Raw genomic sequence first — 20,752 nt, forward strand, 5'->3', positions numbered from 1 at the left:
CCCTTGGCTGATCACTGCTCTTTGGAAATGGCTGACCTGAAACCATGCTATCTCCATGGATGGGGAGGGGTTTATGAGAAGTCTCTCACTTTCAGTTCTTTTTATTAACTGAGTTTTAAATACAACAGAATTTTCCCTTTTGACAGTTTTTGGGGAACTCTCAAATATTCTGAAGTATTTTTAGCTCAGGCTTTTATAGAGGCATTGAGTCCTTTTGGGGGTCAACTGGGACCCTTCCTGTCTTTCATTGTGTGAGACCAAAGTGGTGGAAAATCCCTACTGACATTTTTTTCCTTTCCCGGTGTATTGTGCAAGGATTCCCCATACCTAGAAACTACCAGAACTACCTCTAGGGCTTAAAAACACACAGTTTTTCTGGGCCTGGTTTCCACAGAATCCAAGACAACAGATGTGTTATAGGATGGGAAATCTCCGTCTGACTCCTGGGAGACAGCGTGTGATGTGACTAGGTGATTGAGTGTGGGGTACGTGACCTGGTTTTGAATTTGGACACTTGTTATGATAATTTCCTTAGCTGTATAATTTAATTCTCTTCCTCAGTTTCCTCAACTGTAAAGCAGGAATTATTACGTATATGTAGCTCAGTAGGTGCTTGCAAAAAAAGGAAACTCAGACCATGTGAACAGGTGGGCAGTCAAATGTGAAGTGCCGTGGGAACTTAGTGACTGCTGGTCCTGTCAGGATTGCTGGTTAAAGAAGTTGCGCAAGTTGTTGCTTGAAGAAGTTGTTTCCAAAACGCTAGTGTCTAATCCCATGTTTGCCAGGGTTGGTATAAACTGAGTTACCTACCTCTCAAGGCTGTGAGAGAGATGGAAAGGGTCTACCGAAACATTTGTACCAAAAACCTTTTCTCTACGAGAAAAGTAGTAATCATGGCCACACATTCCATACATCTTTGTACTTCTTGCTGTTTCATGCAGGTTCTAACCCCTGAGTAGACACATTACACCGAATCTTCTATTTCTGTTGGCTGCACAGTAGTTTGAGGTATTTGATCTCTGGGGCCATGACCTCAGATAACCCCAATTTCCCTTTAGCAGCACAAATGGGTATAATTTTGGAAAGTTGCCTAAATTTTAATTTACCTAAGGCAACTGGAGTTCCTCTATAGCAAATGATGGAAATCAATGATGACAATAAGCGTTAGAAGTTTCGGTCGGTGGCCAGTCATCTGTGGTCCTTAAGGAGAAATGGCACACATAATGGAACACATTGGCATATCCCCAAATCAAGTCCTTGGACCTTGGCATGCATTCCTGTTCTGCCAGACTCCATACGACTCTGAATCTCTCCCCAGTAGGGCTGTCAAGATCTGGGGCCCAGTGAGGAGGCAGGTTTGGTTCCTAGTGAATTTTGCCATAGACACTCTGCACACCCAGTGTCCCTTAGTAGAGAATCTTACTGGCTAGGATGGAAAGACCTTCTGTAAAGGTGGCTAAAACCCTATTGCCGCAGTCTCTTTTTTTTAATTCTTCCTTTTTATTTTATTTTTTTTTTTAGGAAAAGAAGATTTTCCAGATCCCTTGGATGCATGCAGCTAGACATGGGTGGGATGTGGAAAAAGATGCACCACTCTTTAGAAACTGGGCGATCCATACAGGTATTAAAACCGCATTGTGTATAGAGGTAGATGCTATTGTTGTTGTTGCTTTCATACCTTTTTAAAAATACTTTATCTATTTTAGAGAGAGAGAGAGTGCAGGAGTGGGGTGGGAGGGGCAGAGGGAGAAGCAGACTTCCCACTGAGCAGGAAGCCTGACTTTCAGGGCAAGATCCCGAGATCATGACTTGAGCTGAAGGCAGACGCTTAACCGACTGAGCCACCCTGGTGCCCCAGTGCTTTCTTTTTTTAAAAAATTGAGATATAATGGACAAATAAAATTGTAAGATATTTAGAACATACCACATGATGATTTGATTTATGCACTATGTAAAGATTCTCCCCATTAATTAACACATCCATTACCTCTCACATTTGACCTTTTATTTTTTATTTTTGGTGAAAACGTTGATGTTCTACTTTCAGCAAATTTCAATTCTACAATACAGTGTTAATAACTATTGTTGGTTTTTTTTTGCCTGTTGCATGTATATGGCTTATGGCCTCATGAAGACAGCTCTGAAAAACCTGTGGCGTGTCCCCAGGCACATCCCATCCAGGACACATGGGCCACAGACTCTATCACTCAGAAGTGATACTTTGCCCATCCTATAGCAACTTAGTCCTTAAATTTCCTGTAAATGTGGGATTCTGATTATGCTCTTCAGGTGTACGCCAGGGGAATATAGAACCTATTTGTTCTGGAGTGGTAAATTTGGTTGGAATTTATCTCTCCAAAAGGTAGTCAAGAATATATTTGTTTATAAGAAAATGTAAGTAGGGAGCTGTTTATAGGAATAGCCTTTTTACTAATATTTGAGAGTCAGATGAAAAAGAGGCACTCTAGTTACCTGGGCTTGTTGGCCTCCCTGACCTGCCAAGCTTTCTCTGTTAACTTACCTCAACTCCTATCTTCTATCATTATTAATTTTTTCTCATGCCAGGGTGACCAGTTTGTCCCAGTTTGCCCAGAGCTGTCAGGTTTTAAGACAAAAGTTCTCACATCCCAGGAATTCAGTCTTGGTCCCAGGCAAATCTGTAGTAGCCTGGAATTAAAAATGGGGTCTCTAAAAAAAAATGATGGGGTCTCTGCAGTACCTGGTCAGCAAGACTATGTTTCCAGAAACTTCTACCCTATATTATTTCCCCTGTTTTTCTTAACCTTCATTCTTTTGGCTATTTTGTTAGGAAAGCATCAACCGGGAGTAGATAAACCTGATCCAAAAACATGGAAGGCGAATTTTCGATGTGCCATGAACTCCTTGCCTGACATTGAGGAAGTCAAGGATAAAAGTATAAAGAAGGGAAACAATGCATTCAGAGTGTACCGGATGTTGCCCTTATCTGAGCGACCTTCTAAGAAAGGTAGATATTTACTGACTAGAATAATGGCCATGTAATATATATCGCCATACCTCCACGATTTCTGTATTTCCACATCTGTGGTAAGTCTGAGGTTAGAACACTTGTTCACACTGTGGATGATCGTCCCACCTCTGCCTGGCTGGGGCAAGTGACCATGAGGTCACCAGAGACGGTCAGAGAACCCTGTGGAATTTTGACCATGTGTAGATTAAAGCATATACGGAGTTCATTGAGAGTTCCAGAAAGAACTGAGGAGGTGGGGGGGAACGTTTCTCTGTACATTCCTCAGGAAGTGACCCCCAACTATTTTTTTGTTGTTGCCACAGGAAAGAAACCAAAGACAGAGAAAGAAGACAGAGTTAAGCACATCAAGGTAATCTTTGGTGGTTCAGATGAAAAAGCCAAAGTTGTGACTGTGTTAGTAATTCCTGTTCTGTCTCATAAAAACAAGTAACATGATCCCTGTGACGTATTTGATCTTTCTTCTTCGGCTGTTGTGTTTTCTGTGCTTTTCATGTCTCCTCTTTGGCCTGTCCCCTCGCGCAGACTCAGTACACCTATCCCCTGCTTAATCCGATCTCACTGAACAATTTATGAATGAAGTCCCCAGTTCACACTGAGCTGGCCTCAAGCCTCCATCTGGTCCCCACGACTGTTGCCAGCGGGGCCTGGAGCTCCAGGCGAGCTCCAATAGCCAGCTATCTGATCGTATCGAGTACGTTTCCAGGCTATTCAGTAGATCTTAAGGCCTATTATGTATTATATACTTGTATTAAGACATATCACCTACCTGTTACGTTATCTATTCCATGACATGCCATTAGGTTGGGGGGTACCTTTGAACACCCTATTAGTGTAGTTCCCAGCCGATTTTCTCTGCTCCATCCCAGAACTGACTCTCACGACTCCCAAAGGTTTTCTGTAGGGGTGTGTGTGCACGTGTGCGTGCATGTGCATGTGAGCGTTTCAGGGGGCTGTGTAGTCTGGAATCCCCTGACGTGTGAGCATCTTTGTGCCTGGATTGGAAGGCCTTTGTTAAATAGCCAGAGCATAGCCAAATATCCATGCCAAATTGAGGATGAGCTTTAGTTGCTGAGCAACGAGGAGATACTACACTCCCAGGCCTACAGGCCATCAGAGAGAAGACTGCCTTAGGGTTCAGTGCACTCTGTTTGCAAAATGAAGAAACTGAGGTTCAAGGGAGCTGAGGGACGTGGGCCCAAGGGCTGTGGGACTCATGGCCAAAGTCGCATGGTCGTGTAGAACTGCACTTAAAGGTGACGCCAAGTATTCCGATTCCCAATCCAGAATCACTATCGGAGGGAAGAACCAAACCGTCCAGACAGCACAGTGTTTAAAAGCAAGCCAGTTAGTTCAGATAGTCAGAAGAAATACAGAAATACTGACTTCTGATATAAAGTGAGACTTGTGGGGGTAGAGATAGTTTGAAGGGATGCTGAGATCAAGCGTTAAAGTTTCATATTCCCCTTCCCTTCCAAGTGGAAAACAAATATTTTCAGCAGAGTATTTCAGCAGTGATATGTCCAGTTTCACTCAAAATATCTACAGTTTGTGACTTATTTTAAATACAGCAGAGTACTGAGGCCTAACTGTCTCTTAACTTTTTATCATGGAAAATTTTATGCACACAGGATGAGACAACTGAGTAGAATTTGCTCTGTCACCATCACCCCAATTTCCACATTAACCAGCTCCTGGCTATTCTGTTTCAGGAGTAACTCCATCCACGTCCCTCCACCCCATAGGGATGACAGATATTTGGCCATTTTTGATTCACAAAAACCATTTTTTATGGTTCAGCACACTATTTTCAAGCAAATTCCACATCGTATCATTTTTTCCCCATAACTATTTCAGTGTACACCTTAAAATATGGACATTCTTTAAAAATAACACAGTATCACTATAGCATCTGAAGAATTAGTAAATCCTCAATTTTGTCAGATATCCAGTTAGTGTTCAGGTTCCCAAGTGTCATAAGTGATGTCATTTTTATACGGTCCTTTTACTTGAATGAAAATCCATCTAAGGTTCACACACTGTGACTTGGGGGTATGTCTCTTAACATTTTTTAAAAATCTATAAGTCTTTTCATTTATACATTTTTTTAAATCTGTAAGTCTCCCTTAACATCACTTTTTAAAAATTTTATTTTTCCTTGCAACTGAAATAAAAAACTAGTTATTAGTTGTATCAAGTTTCCCAGAGTTTGGATTTTTTTTTTCTGGGGCCTTCATTTTCATTAGTGTTGTTTAGTCAGAAAACTAAACTAACTTCCCCACAAATACGTGACTTGGAAGAATTTGCTACCATCTTAAGTATGACTATGTCATATTTACTACAACTTTCATAGCATCTAGCTCAATGTCTGGTACAGAAAAGATAATACATATTTGATCCCCAAATAGATGCATAAATAAATAAAATGTGTGAGGCAGTAGTAGAGGTTTTACATTGCAATGCAGATTTAATGTCATAATGTCAGTTAAGAGACAGGGAAGAATGGAGTGACCGATGTTCACTTTCAGCAAACCTTGCTCAGACACATCTTCCATAGTCCATTGAATATCAGATGCCAGTAAGTATAAGACACACCATTATTTTAGGGAGGTCTAAGCAAGAAAAACTGCTTGCAATGAAACCATGGCCCATAATTGATTACAAGGCACATTCTATTTTAGGGCTGTGGACATTCGAGGAGATGTGCATTTTAGAATTGATGACACGGGTGTTCTCATAAGCAGAGGACATGGTAGTGTCTTCCATATGGCCAATCAGTGCAGCAAGTTGTGGAATGGACAGCCCTGGGTGAGGTTGGGCCATACTGGCCCAGGGAAACAAGTGAGAGTTTTCCTCTTCCAAAGAGCTGCATTGGTCAAGTTCCGTCCCAGCCAAGTGTATATTGTAAGGTCTTCCAGTGATGACAGTTTGGTGAATACCTAAGACCTATCCCTCACAGGGACATTGTTCCTTCAGCAGAAGACAGGCAATTCCATCAGAAATAAGCACAGCCCAACTTTTTTTTTTTTTTTAAGATCGTATTTATTTATTCATGAGAGACAGAGAGAGGCAGAGACATAGGCAGAGGGAGAAGCAGGCTCCCTGCGGGGAGCCCAATGCGGGACTGGATCATGACCTGAGCCAAAGGCAGATGCTCAACCACTGAGCCACCCCAGGTGCCCCTCACAGCCTAACTTTTGAATTGAAATCTGCTTGCATCTGTCCCAGTATAGCAGCAACACATAAATAAGGCCAGTAGCCTTCCCAGGTTTTGTGGCTCCTGACAGCTAACACCATGGTGTTCACTGAATGTTGCTATAGAACATTCCCAAGTGAGCTCTACAAGTTGTGTGGAATTGTATAGTTGAAGGACTTTATCCTTAACGAGCTATTAATACATTACTTTTTGTTGTCACTACGTCTAAGCTCTGAGTTAATATGTCCTATGCAGAAGTGCAACAGGATTGATGAGACAGGTTTCTTCCACTGACCGCATTTGTCTTGCGTGTGGTAACTAGGGGTGAAGATTTGCTATTGAGAAAAGCTCCTCCCAGTCTTCATTGAGTTTGAGTTGAAGTTTTAACTAGCAAAGGATGTTTAGCACATGTGGGCTAAGTGTCAGGATTTTCCCTGGGTCACTCAGGCAGTTGTTCCCCTCAGCAAATAGCTTTCCCAAGACTGGGAAACTGAGACCCTACTGGCCACGTGGTAGGTGCAGGAACTCTGCCTCAGTGTTCTTTGATGTTCTTTTTAGGAGTAAATACGCTCTGAACTCAGCCATTTATTACTTAAAGTAGGCCTTGCCTGTGTGGAGGTAACTGGCCATCTAAGGAAATAAGACTAAGATAGGCAACAGTGAACCATCCTATGTCGTGCATCATCGGTGCACGTATGTGTTTCCAAAAATGTCCCAGGGCCAAGATCAGTCAGGAGAGAAGGGGATAAACAGAGGGGGGTGGTAGCTGACATTTTTGAGCCTCTACCAAGTTCTGAGCTCTAATTATTATGTCATCTAGCTCTCCCTGGGGTGGCCAGGTCATCTTCTGTTTGCATATGAGGAGCTGGAGGCATGGCCGGGGTGGGAGGGGGGTGAGTAATTTCCCCAAGGTAGCAGTGCTTTACGAAGCTGGGATTTGAATCCAGGTCAATCCAGCTCCCAAACCCACCCTTGTTCACTCTACCTGGTGCCTCTTGGCATTTCAAGAGCTGTGGGACCCGAGCCTGGCTTTGGGGTGTGGGTGAAGCAAGATGGTAGTCAATCCCCAGCACCGGGAGCATCAGATGAAGGCCAGGAAGTTGGAGGTTGCTGTTTGGTCTTCGCTGGATGAGTCAGGAAACCCGCTTCATTAGAGCAGGAGTCTATGTGAGTTAACAGTGTGAAACAAAAGGCCGTGGGTGGGGAGGATTAGAAATTAATACTGCCCGCCTCCCAGGATTGTTTGCAGATGAAACATGAATGCTTTGAAACTATAAAGTGCTTCCAGATCAAAGTGCTGAGATGGGAAATCTATTCGAGGAGGGTCTCTAAAGTCACCTGGTAGAGAGAGAGCAGACCTGGTCTGTGTCAGTTCTGAATGCAGACCGCTGGGGAGAAGTTGCAGAGAAGCAGGTACTGGTTTCTAGCAGAACTTTCTAATCGAGCTGTTGGCTCTGATGGTGACTTGAGCTAGATTAAAAACAACAGGCTCCCTGTCACCGTCCAAAGGCCACCCATCGGGGCTGATACTGGAGGGATCCCTTCATCGGTTGGAAGAGGCCTTCCGTTTTTAAGCCTTAACCAGATAAAAACACAGAGTGGCAACCCACTTCAAAAACAGATAAAATCAGAGCTGGCCCGGATGGAGCAGGAGAGAGGGCTTGCCCTGCCTGCTTGGCACTGGTGCCTCCTTCCGCTCCCGGTGGCTCTTGAGGTTACGCTCAGGGCTCAGTCTGAAGACTGGGTGACAGAGTAACCTCTATGGATGAGGTTGCAAAATAAGGCTTGGTGTTGAACTCCTTGGGTAGGATCGGAGCGTGATGGAGTTGCTATGTAAGGGGGGGAGGTCTTTCTCCTGGCAGTAAGAAGGAATGGAGGGGAAGAAAAGAAGAGCAAGTGGAGGGCAAGTGAAGATGAAGATGGTGGCACGTGGAAAGAGAGGCGATGTTGGAGAGGATACGGAGGATGAAGACAGGAGTAGATCAAAGACGAAGCCCTGGGTCTTCACACCTCCCAGGAGCAAACGTTGGGAGTGGAGCATGCTTTGTGGAGAAGTGGGGGGAGTTTAACTTGGAACATGTTGAGTTTGAGAGGACAGAGAGCTCTCTGAAACAAATGTCAGGTAGAGAGTGAGAGCTGATGGGCCCAGAGCTCCGGTAAGTGTGGGGGGCGCAGGTGTGTGGTCACATGCTCAGGAATGATACTGGAGGCCTTGACAGCAGGTGCCTGCTCCAAGGAGAAGCTGTATCAGACACACACAGAGACCCAAGGACAAGGCGAAGAGGAAAGGGAGCCAAGGAGAGAAGTCAAAGGGAGGTCACAATGAGAGTAGGAGGAGAATGGAGGCAGTCTAGTTCCAGGGAAGGAAGGGAGGATGGTGTCGTAGGACCTGGCAGGAGGCATCAACCTTTTTTACTAGCCGCCTCATGGTGTGGAGTGTGCAATCCCTCTGGGCTACTTTTATTTTTTTATTTTTGTTTTTCTAAGTAGGCTCCATGCTGGGCTTGAAGTCAAGACACTGAGATCAAGACCTTGAGTTGAGATCTGAAGAGTCGAATGCTCAACCGACGGAGCCACCCAGGCACCCCACCCCTGGGCTACTTTACAAAGCCCAGCTGTCAGCCTGAAATTTTACTTAGTAGAGAGACCTAGAGATGTCCTTACATTTGGCTTCAAGGAGACTGGCTTTGCACAGATGAGTTAGGGCACTGCTGGCGGTAGGGGCTGGGTTGCAGACAGAAAAGCTCACGCGGCCATTGCATTTGGCCTTAAGGAAAGTGACATCTAGATAAGGGGCTGTGGCTCAGGGATGAGATGGAATGGACTTGGAGCAGAGGGGGCTGAGTAGTCCTTGCTGTCCTCTGACTTGGGCCCATCCTCACGCCCATGCCGCAAGCGTAGCTTTAGAGACCAAACAAAGATGTGTTACGTTAGAGGTCTATAGAGAGTGGCTCCTGCCCTGGACCTCTTGTACCAGTTTGTGCCTTTGCCCCTAAACCCCTTAAACTGCAGACCAAACTTTAGATCCTATGCTGTGAAAAAAGGTTCTTGGGCATACATACTTGGCAGAGTGAATGCACCACGGAAGCAGAGTTAATGCACCGTACATACATGGCAAAGTTAATGCACTAAGGCGTAGTCTCGGTTTGGTTTCCTCTGGGAGCAGGTTAGAAACCAAAACTAGTTGACTCATAAGTGAACCTACATCTAAGTAAGAAAGGGGCCAGAGAGAAGGAGGCTGGCCTAGGATTAATGAGGCCAGGCTACAGTAGAGCAAGGCAGGGGACAGGGCAGGGGTGGGCACTGTATGGGACCAGGGGATGCTAGACAGAGACCTCTGCGCACACGTTCCATACAGAACTGTGCACCCCTTCTTTTCATTTGAGTTCCTTGCTTAAAAAAAGAAAAAGGTATATAGTTAGGTTTGACCGAGTACAGTGAAGATCCTCATCTTGCACCCTGAATAGAGAGAGATCTTTCGGAGAGATGCTGGCTACCTACCACTGCTCAGTTTACTATACTGTTCTTCCAGAGTGATAGGACCAACGAGATGGTTGGCACTGAAGACTTCAGAAGCAACAGGGGATGGGAGGAGTGGGACAGGAGGAGTCAGACAGTGTCCGAAAGAGTCCGACTCAGTCTCCGATGGTAGAGAGTGTACCGTTCCGATAGAGAGGTAGCGCAGGACACGAGGTGGGATTGGGGTGGAGACTACAACGGTGTCAAAAATAGTTCCTTCTGAATCTCCACTGGGATCAGTGCAGGGTTTATTAAGGCAGAAAGCTCCTGGAATAGGATCATGTGGCGTGACCAGAGACTGAGTTCAGTTCTTGCATCTCCTCAAGCTAAAAGTAGAGTGATCTTGGAAAATTAATTTAGTCTCTGAGTCATGTTTTCTCAAGTGTAAAGTGATAGAAGTATCACTTGCCGCTAATTAAACAGTAGATCATGTGAAACACTCCGAGGCCTTCAGTTGAGATCAGAATAATTTAGGTTTTTAAATACGTGCAAGTCTCGACTGCCTCATTACTTTTATAAGAAATCTAGAAGCAGAATGAGTAAGAAATAACTCGACAATGAAAGAAAGCCATACAGATTAGCAGTTCTTTTCATCATTCCTTCTTTTTTTTTTTTTTTTTTTAACATTCTTTCGGATGCTCTGTACGTGGTTCCTTTGGGCTAATTGAAGGAAAGGAAGTGGCCAAGTGACACGTGGAGCACGATGAGGTGGAGGGGTGGGGAGACAGAGGAAGACGCCCCTGAGGAAGCAGCGAGAGTGGCAGGTGCCACGAGAAGGTGGAGAATTAGAATAACATGGGACTGTAACATTGGCGAGAGGGGTAATGTCGTCCTTCCTCCCTGTTGGATGTCAGAGTGTGGGGTTGAGCCCCAATACCTGCCTGAGGACAGGTCACAGTATTTGAGAGAACAGTTTTATTGACCTGACTGAGGCTTGGATGATCGGAAGCATTTACTTGATAGTAAGTGCCAGGTCCCTATTAAATCTCACTTAATTATCACATCATCCCTGGGACGTGGGGCCCTCACTGTCCTTGGTTTACTGCTGTCTGTAGTGCCCTGGACAAGGCTGAAGAGGGTAAAATGAGTTCCTGTATCCAGCACAAGGTGACGGAGCCAGGCTCTGACCCCATGTCCTGCATGACTGTGAAGCTGGGCAGATAGCAGGCTGGTCATAGCAGCCCTGCAGGAGCCTGGAGCTGGAGGCCGAGGCTGGAGCTGGAGGCCAGGGCTGGAGGCCGAGGCTGGAGGCTGGAGCTGGAGGCTGGGGCTAAGGGCTAGAGCTGGAGGCCGGGGCTGGCGGCTGGAGCTGGAGGCTGGAGCAGGAGGCCAGGGCTGGAGGCGGGGGCTGGAGCTGAAGGCCAAGGCTGGTGTGGTGGCCAGACCAGGCTCTGTCATGGGTGCAGGGGTGCAAGGAGGGGGGGAAGGTGGGAAGGGCAGATCCTTGTCAGAAGTTTGGCTGTAGACGAGGGGAAAGGATGAAGACTCAAGTCACAGGCAAGCGAGTTATCCCCAGGAAGGCCTCATACAAGGAGGTAGTGCAAGGCGCTGCAGGAGGAAGGGGTAAAGACGCTGCCCGGGGGTGGGGTCAGGGGGCTCCCCGTCCTGGGCCCGTCCTCTGCGTCCTATCGTGCCTCTGGTGAGCCATGCGGGGTGGGAGGTTCTCAGGACTGAGCTATGTAGTGAAGGGATGTCTTCCAAGTCACAGTTGTCATGATGGGAGTTTGCCAGGTTGGGATCATGACCTTCCCTAGGTGGCTTTCCCAAGATTTCGAGAGTGGGGCTGGGTGGGGGTGGGGGTTCACCATTGATTTCCAGGTAGCACATAAACCCATCAGAACACCTTAGAATACCTTCCAGAACCCATCAGAATACCTTCCAGGTAGCACATAAACCCATCAGAACAGGCATGCCTTAGAGGTGCCCCCCACTCTGGATTTTTCAAAGCACAAGCATCTGTACCTCTGATGATCTTCTGCTCCCAGCTTGTTCTTTCTGCCCGCCCCTGCCCCCACTCTTCATTTTGGTTTCCCGAAGGACTTGTCCTGTGTGGCTTTCTTTTTTTTTTTTTTTTTGTCTGACACAATTCCTCTCATAGATGCAAATGCAATCTTACCCTGAGGAAGAGCTCTCTCATCAAAATGCTGGAAGTCAGTATGCAGCTCAGGAATTGGCTCCCCCCAAAGTTGGTTGGCTCCCCCAGAGGTTGGAGGGTTCAGATGCACTTGAATAAGGCAGAAGCAAGAGCTACACTAAGGGGCAAGGAAGTCGTTGCATCGCTTCATCAGTAGGAACAAGTACCCTCCCGGGCTGCCTGGGACCTTCAGGCTCTCGGGAGGCCTCTGTGGGAAGCCATGGGTGTGGGGTTGCCCGGTTGGACTCCACTGGGGGAGGAGGCCTCCTGCACCATCTGGCCTGTGTCATCGGCCACCCACCCAGGGCCTGGTGCTCAAGTGGCCAAGGTGCAGGACAAACCTTATGGGAGAAGTCATTCAGAGAGTCCCCTGGGCTCCTGTTCTTGGCTTGGTGGTTGAGGCAGACATTTCCCTCAGAAATGGTTTCCAAAGAGATGGCATGATTCCTTCCAGAGAAAGCCAGGAGTTGCTCCTTTGGAGCACTCCCTCAGAGAAGAAGGATCTGGAAGAGAGGCTCACTCTACTTCCCACAGACAGTTCTGCAGCCCCGCGCAGCCCCCAGACTATCGTCTACAGGTGTAAGCCTTTCATAAAAGCAAACCAGATGGGCTTGAACCATGTCCTTGAAGGAAAATGAAAGTAGGCAAATACCTGGCAGTGTACTCCCTGCAGAAATGCGCTGCTTTAGCTCCAGGCTGATTTAAATTAGTAGGGAATGTATTCAGGGGACGAGCATGACCCTAGCAGTTTAAAAAAAAAAAAGAAAGAAAAAATAAGTAGACAGAGGGTAGAATTTAAACTAAGAAAAAGGAGGGAGGGAAAGGAAGTGTTCTCAATTCTTTTTTCTTTTCTTCTTCCTAGCAAGAACCAGTTGAGTCATCTTTGGGGCTTAGTAATGGAGTAAGTGATCTTTCTCCTGAGTATGCCGTCCTGACTTCAGCTATAAAAAATGAAGTGGATAGTACGGTGAACATCATAGGTAAACTGTTTTGACATCTCATTTTTTTATACACACAAGCAGCCCCCTGGGATCTAAAATTTTGTAAAACGTGATTTGAAATAACATAGTCAGTGGGAGGAGGTCTTGGAACCATCTCAGAGGGCAGAGTTCCAGCCCCCAGATTTCAGGGCTGAAAAATAAAGGCCTTTGAGGATCCGATAAAGGAACTTTTGATGGGTCAGCCTCAAGAAAATAGGCCAAGAGTGACTTCCCAGGAGATTCCAGTATATGAAATGGGTTTTTTTTTTCCCCCAGTGGCTCATGATTAGTGGTTCTCCATCTTTCAATAACTGGTCACGTGGACAAAAGCATTATTCTTTGAATTTGGGAACAAGGAGAGGGATGACTGTCCTCTTGGGTCCTCGTGGAACCTGCTCCGTGGCATACCTGCCGCAAAGAGTGGCGCTCCTCTTACACACGAAAGAACTGAGGCAGAGACATGTAGCCAGAGGGCACGCTTGGATTCCACAAAGATTCTTGAGCACCTTCTGTATACCAGACTCCGTGCTAGCAATAGGTTGGGGAACAGGACAGGCCCACACCCTAGTTCCCTGGAAGGAGACAGTTCACTAAGGCCATGGACAACTATGACACTAGCATTTGTGGAAAATGCTATGAAGAAGAGAACAAGAGAGACTATCTGGGGCCAGATTTAGATTGGAAGCTTCTCGAAGGAGTGGCATTTCCTCTGAGGTGGGTGGGTGAGGAGGGGGCCCTGGAACTGCCAGACGTGGACCCCAACATGGGAACCCACGAGGAAGACTAGGGAAGTCCAGGTGGTGGAGTGGGGTGAGCCTGGGGAGAGGGGGGCACGAGGGTGTGTCAGAGAGGGACGAAGGGCGGGGTCCTGGGGACTTTTCAGGCCATAGGAAGGACATTGGGTTTTATCTCCAAACTGCTGGAGGGGGCGTTTGAAAAAATTTTTTACTTCTTTTAAATTGAAGTTTCAGAGACAGTGACGTTCACAAATGTTTTGCATACATACACACTCGATGTACACACCATCCCTTGGAGGGATTTAGGCAGGAGGGTGACCCGAGTGGCTCTCTTCTCAACCAGATCGCACTGGGCCACAGCTGAGCGGCCGGTTGGTGCAGGCCCCGGCAGGCGGGGAGGCCGCCTCCAGCAGCAGCATCCAGCACCAGGCTCTGCCCTCAAGGCACCTATAGGGCCGTTACACTTTTCTCCAGTTTGTAGACAGTCAGGGCTTCTGGTGCTGCTAAGAACCGGCGAGATCATGCAGAACGATGAGAGCAGACCTCCTGTCCAGGTGCCTTCATGTCTGGATCCTCGGCTGAGGACAGGAGGCTGCAGATCCTACGAATGTCAGTATCCCCCCTCCGCCTCTTCCTCTGGGTTTTGGAGTTTGGGAAGCAGCAGGATGTATGCAGGGGCTCCCTTGAATGCAAGTGCAGCATGAGGGAAGGATGGGAACAGAGCAGGACAGATAACAGCCCCCCCCCCCCCCCCCCCCCCGCCACCAGTGCTCAGGTCCCACAGGCCCAGTGTTACCACTTCCCCTGGAGAATGAGGCCTTGCCTGACCAGTGCTCCCTTAGCCTGGAGCTGCTTCAACCCCCCCTGGGTTCTCATCTGTCTTCTTCTTCCCAGCAGGCAGCCTCTGGAAAGCCTTGCCCGTGGAGCCCTTTAAAGAAAAAAAAAAGAAAGAAAGAAAATGTTTGCCAAGACTCCGGGCACTTTTTCTTAAGATTCAGCTATTTCGAGTGAGCTGGTTGGTTTTAAGCTCTCCTTCATTTACGAGGTGAATTCAGCCTCAGATAAAATGGCAAATACAGAGTTTTCTTTACTTTTTTTTTAAAAAACATTTGGTGGAGTCTTTGGCATGTAAATTCTCTGTCAGGCTGATTGTTCTTTGCCCTTTGGTATGATTGGTGCTACGGGGGTTGGTGCTCATTTAATGAGTCCTTACTTCCAGGGCAAAGACGGATGCCCCAGTTTGGTTGGAAAACCACCTGCTGGATTAAATGAGTCTCTTCCTTGGCCTAATAATAAACTAATAGTGGATGGCAGTAAAAGGAATTTGAATATCTCTAATTAGTTGGTGGCCCTTACAAAGGTATGTAATAATATACCAAGTAGATCCATGCCAAGTATTTTATTTTTATCTTATTTTTTAAAAGACTTTATTTATTCATAAGAGATGCAGAGAGAGAGGCAGAGACATAGGCAGAGGGAGAAGCAGTCTCCCTATGGGTAGCCTGATAGGGACTCGATCCCAGGACCCCAGGATCACACCCTGAGCCAAAGGCAGATGCTCAACCACTGAGCCAGGCGCCCCCATGCAAGTATTTTAAAGAACGGGGTCATTTGTGATCACAGTTAACAGTAGCACTGTCTCCAGTTTTAAACCCTTCACAGCACTCGGTCTCCACTCCCACGGTGACCATCCATCCATTAGCCATCCCCAGCCTCTGTGATTCGTGCACAGAGGTGAGAAACGCAGGGATTCCAACTCCAAGGCCACTGTGGAATTTGAGAGCAATTCTCTCAACCTTTTAAAAAATGCCTTATTTAAAAACAACACCATTTCTTGCTTTTAGTTCATTTGGTCCTGAACCCAGAGTTCATGCCAGTTCTGTGTTTGGGCCCAGAAGAAGAAGGCTTCCCGGCGTTTTCTTTCTGCTTTTCTAAGCACATGTTGTTGATAAGATTTAATTTGGGAACTGAAACGAGTGTTTTCGATGATAGCAGTTTTTCACATTGTCTGGTAGGTTCTTAAGCGAGGGAAAGAGATGGAAAATCAATAAGCTAATACAGTGGAGGCCAGCCACCCAGCGCAGTTTTCTTCCAGACGGGGTGGAGGTCACTGTGAGCATAATCCAGTACAAAGCAGGGAACGTACCGTTGCCCTGGCACCGGGACTCTTGCTTGATTGCTGCTATGTTTTGCTTTTATTCTCACCACAAATTACAGCAGGAAGACACACACAGGCTTGCAGGCACACGCACACATGCGCACACTTGTGGCTGTCGGCGGGCCGGGCCCTGGTCTTGCCTTCGTGTCCTTGACAGCAGAAGGCCCTTTCTGATTCAGCCGGCTGTCCATACCCAAAAGGAGCACGGTGTCTCAGTCCTTAAGACTTGTCTCTTTTTCTGTTTTATTTTTTTAAAAATTTATATATATATTTTTTTTTAAATTATTACTGGGGTTCGATTTGCCAACACACAACACCCAGTGTTCACCCCGTCAAGTGTCTCTTAATGTTCGTCTCTCCTGTCTGATTAAATGCACAGGTTAGCACGCCCAAAGACCTGACCCTGCTTTCCTTTGAAAGGGTAGGGGCAAAAAAGAAACCCTTCAATTCTTATTTTTACTTTTCTTGAGCATTGAATTCTTTTTTGTGTGGGGTGACTTCTGGTTTTAGGAAGCGGAAGACGCCAGCAACATGTTGAATTGTTCTGACAATACCCCGCTGGCATCTTGCCCAGGTTAGCAGTGCTTTTTGCTGAGCTGTATTGAAATCATCTCCAGGCAGCGTAAAAAGTTTGCAGGTGCGGACGTTCTGTGTGACTTGCCTAGGCAGTACTTTATAACCCCATTGTGTTTCTTGATAAAAGGTAACCCCACCCTTCAATAAAGCAAAGATTGCTGTGAAACAGGGGGACTATTCATGACTCCACAGTAAATCAAGCAATCCTTAGTGACTAGACGGATGGCAATTAGGAAATAAGGCAATTTGGATTTTGTCTGCCCAAGATGCACCTGATAGGATGTACTTTTGTGAGTAATTGCTTCCAAATTTGACTGTCTTGAAAAGTAAAGCTTGAGTAGCTCCTGTAGACAAGCTTAGGAACTCCGGTATCACCAGGGAGGACTGCAGCCGCAAGAGAAGAGAATCACGATGTAGAGACCACCTTTGGGTCCCCACGAGGGCCTCATGGTTATGACTCAAGGTTGGCAGCCTCTGGCACCAGAATTCATAATGATTTGCGGATGGCCAGAGGTGACGCTAGGCTGTAGAATTGTGTCTTCATCTTTTTTCCAGCCCCTTTGTTCACTGTTCTTTTCTGCTCTTTTTCCTGGTGCTTACAATGTAAGCAATGTTTTTACAAAACAAAACAAAAACTCCCATCTACAAGATCAATAATAGCTTGAGGTGGCTCTTTAGATGGAAGCCCCCCACCCCACCCCGTAAGGGGGGGCAGTGAAAGCCTACTGTGCTCTTTCTAGGTGGGCTGTGTGCCTCTTGCCTCCTTTGGGGAGGGCTGAGCTGTTCGCCCCTCAGGAGACAAAGCCTCCAATTTTACTAGAACTCCTAGAAAACTCTGAGCAATATGAAACTCCATGTGAGATGTAAAACCCAAATGTCACAATATACCCAGACCCAGAACCGATAGTGTACCTTATTTTTCCTTAGCAAACTGGACTTGGGAAAGCCTGGTCACAGAGGTGGAACTGCATGGGACTCTCTCAGTTACCATGTGCCGGCACAGTATCCTGGCAGTAGTTTGGTTATGGTGTTTTCAATCTTGAGAAGTCTTTCTTTGCCCACGAAACCTGCCATCTATTTATGGGGCTCTATATTTATCACCGTCTCCTCTCCCTTGCTACCTACTGTGTTTATAATTAACCATCAGCTCCTCCTGTCTTTCTTCGTATTTCTCAAATCCATCCCCTTCTTTCTTTTTTTGATACTACCCTCAGTCTCCTTCGCTCTTGCCAGGGCTCAGCTTCCATTCTGCCCCTGCCCCATTCATTCTCTATACAGAGAGATTTAAAAAAATGCCAATCTCAGCATTTCACTGTTACCCCCAGGATGAGGACCGGAGTCTCTCTCGGGTCCCCAGAATCCTGGTCACCTGGTCCCTGGTGACTCCTTTTATATTTGCTTTTGAACAAGAATTATTCTGAACATTTTGGCTTCCATGTGCCTATCCAGTGAGAAAGCGAGGTGGGCTATGTGTGTTGTCCTTGTGGAGCGGCTGTTAGGGCTTGTCCACACTGCCCAGAAGACATGGATGTTTGGCAGTTCTGCTGGCAGGTGTAAGCTGCTACCCCAAGAAGTCTCACCCACATCTCTGCTCCCAGACCATTGACCCTTGAGATACATTGATTAACTTGACCGAGATTTTACTGGAACAGGTGATTGGCTTCCCTTTACTTCCCTTTACGGTAGCATGTGGTACTGTTTTCTCTTGAGAGTGAAGAGTGGATACTGCCCCAGTCACACTCTTGCTTTGCCCTGACCTACATCATCAACCTGTTGATGTAGCTGGGGAGGTCTGGCCCGTGCAAGGACAGAAGTCCATTCTCTGAAATTATTAGCCCCATAGTGACCGTCTATCACTGTGGATCTTGGGCCTCTAACCCAAATCATGGCTGCATTTTATTTAAAACACATACACATGGAGTTTAGAAGTTAAAAGACATAGGTTCTAGACCTACCTCTGTGGTTTTTTCACTTACCACATGACCTTGAGCAAATTCCGTAGCCGTTCTGAGACTGTGTTTCTTGAAATATAAAATGGAAATAATAATGCTGATCCTGCCCACCTCACCAGGTTGTTGGGAGCACAAAATGAGTGTAATGAAAAAAAAAAATCACTGGATAGTGAGAAGGTGGTTAAATAGTATTATGATGATATTATCAAAAGTATATTAAAATATATTTGAGTAAGGAAAGTAGCCTCCATCTGTGCCACATTGTTAGCGCTAAGAGTAACAGATTCCATTCTTCAGATGAGATCAAGAAGAAATTTCTCTCCATGCTACCATGCTGATGGCCTGATTTTCTATGCCCACCGATAAGCTCTATGCTCAACCCTACAGCTACTTGGGTGACCTTGGCAGTCTATCTGGCCTCTCTGGGTTTCCACTTTCTTTAGCTGTAAAGTGGTAGGACCAACATGGCCCCCCCCCACCCCCTCCTCCACCAGAGACCCTTATTTTTGTTTCTAATAGTCTCTGATATTCCGAGCTTTCTGTGAGGCACAGGGGCAACTGCTTTCTCAGGTGAAGCCCTACGTTACGTCAGTAATTGTTAATAAAGTTAGAATGACCTTTTAAGGAACCAAACTGGTCATCAGTAAGCAGCCATGAATAATATTGTTGTAATTCTCAGCAACTAGGTCCAGATAAAATTACATTCCTGTGGGTGACTCTTTTCCTGATGGGCTGACCTGATGTGCTAGAGAAGCTTAGTGGATTCCTAGCTCCTCTAATCATTGGAGAATTTCCTTGGCACCCAAACAGAGCTGCTGAAAAGCAATGTCACTACTGCTGTTGTGAGCCCAGAGTTTCATTAAAGTGAGATTCTTAAGGTTTTATCCCCAGATGGGCTTAGAAAGCCAGGAGCAGCCAGGTGGGTACTTAATGAGCTCTTTTGATTGGAGAGGTGGTTCTGCGGAGAATTTGAGTTGCACCTCCGCATCTGGGAGTGTGGAATTTGACTTCTGGTTCTGTCACTTACTGGCCGTCTGACCTTGAATAAATATTTAACTCTCCGTGATGCCTTTCCTCATGCCTAGAATGGGGACCATAATCTTACCTTCCTCATGGGGTTGTGGAGGCTTCCAGGTGGGAGGTCAGGGATGAGTGGGAGAGGCAAAGAGAAGTGCTCAGGAAGTGTTTGGTTTTGTTACTATTACTTATCAGTCAGGATACTTGGGCACCTAGCACGGTGCCGCTCCTGACTTGATTCGCCATAGCAGATTGCTAACATAGCAGATTGCTATGCTAATCTGCTAACATAGCAGATTGCTGTGTGTGTGTCTCATGACTGTCAAGAGTCAGTGTTACTGTCTAGGTCGTCCCTTGGGGCAAAGGTTAGTCGTTCAGGGAGAGAGAGAGAACGAGCGACAGATCAATCAGTTGATTAGGGGTAGTGCCTAAAGCACATCCAGAGAGCATCTCAAGATATTGGGACTTCCTTGCTTCTCCTTTGGGCTTGCAGCTTGTGAGTTGGGCTCCCACCGATGTTGAGATGTTAATTGAAATAACAACAAAGTAACCCCTCTTCAGTGTATAGTTCTAGAATTCTGACAGAAGCACTCAGTTGTGTAACCACTGCTATCTTCAAGGCCTAGGACATTTTATCACCCCCTAACATTTCCTCACCTTACCCCCAGCTTCTGGCAACCACAGCCCACTCTGTCTTCATCACTTCCTCTAGGTTCTAAAAAGCCCACTTGCCACGAGTCTTGAAATTTGGTAGGAGACTCTCGTTGCCACATCCGGCATCTGCAAGTGGTCCTGATCTCCTATGGGACCCTGGCTCCAGTCCGTGAGCCTCGGTCTGTTTCATTCATCTGTGTGTTTAGCAGAGGTTCACTGAGCTGTTCTCAGGCGTGAGTCCTGAGCCTGTGCTAAGCCTTGGTACAGAAAGTTTTAATCCCGCTTCTCAACTCTCTCAGGAGCCACAATTTGGTTGGGAAGTGATGCGTACAAATAAAAAGTTAACTTGTGATATGGGGCAGAAAGTCAGGAAAGTGTCACGAGGTTGTGTCACATTGTAATTTTGGACAAGCAGCAGGGGCAAGTGGGTGAGAGGCAATCTGGAAGGAGAGGTCAGTCTGTTCTGGGGGTTGGGGTGAGGGGTGGTCAGGAAAAGGCTCTAGAAAGACAGAGGCCTTCTGAATACTGCCTGTTGCTCAGCCTCCCCTTCCCACCCAACCCACGCGTTACTGCCTCATTGAAGCCTTTGATTCCTCAAATTGGGGGAAAAAATACTCCACTTTCTCAACTCTTTTGGTGTGGACTCTCCCCGGCCCCCCTCCCTTCACAACTGTCCTAAACTTCACCTCCAGAGCATTGTGTGCTGGCCCACAGCCCTACCAGAGTCCTCACAAACCAGGCCCTCTGCCCCCTTAGTACTTGACAACAAGGCCTCCTACAGAGTAGGTGCACAATAAATCTTCTGTGAGTTGAATGAGTGAG

General features: G+C 46.5%; 1 protein-coding gene across 9 annotated transcripts in view; it reads left to right on the plus strand.

The window, feature by feature from the left end:
• IRF2 (interferon regulatory factor 2) overlaps window positions 1-20,752 on the plus strand; it is a 79,337-nt gene that overhangs the window by 45,279 nt on the left and 13,306 nt on the right. For all 9 annotated transcript variants that reach the window (XM_026018311.2, XM_026018312.2, XM_072763811.1 and 6 more), the window contains 4 exons: window positions 1,522-1,621; window positions 2,810-2,986; window positions 3,313-3,359; window positions 12,719-12,836. In XM_026018311.2, the coding sequence (XP_025874096.1) occupies window positions 1,522-1,621; window positions 2,810-2,986; window positions 3,313-3,359; window positions 12,719-12,836 (442 nt within the window). The remainder of the gene's footprint in view (window positions 1-1,521; window positions 1,622-2,809; window positions 2,987-3,312; window positions 3,360-12,718; window positions 12,837-20,752) is intronic.

The sequence above is a fragment of the Vulpes vulpes genome, chromosome 7 (assembly GCF_048418805.1).
Source record: "Vulpes vulpes isolate BD-2025 chromosome 7, VulVul3, whole genome shotgun sequence".
Classification (NCBI taxonomy): domain Eukaryota; kingdom Metazoa; phylum Chordata; class Mammalia; order Carnivora; family Canidae; genus Vulpes; species Vulpes vulpes.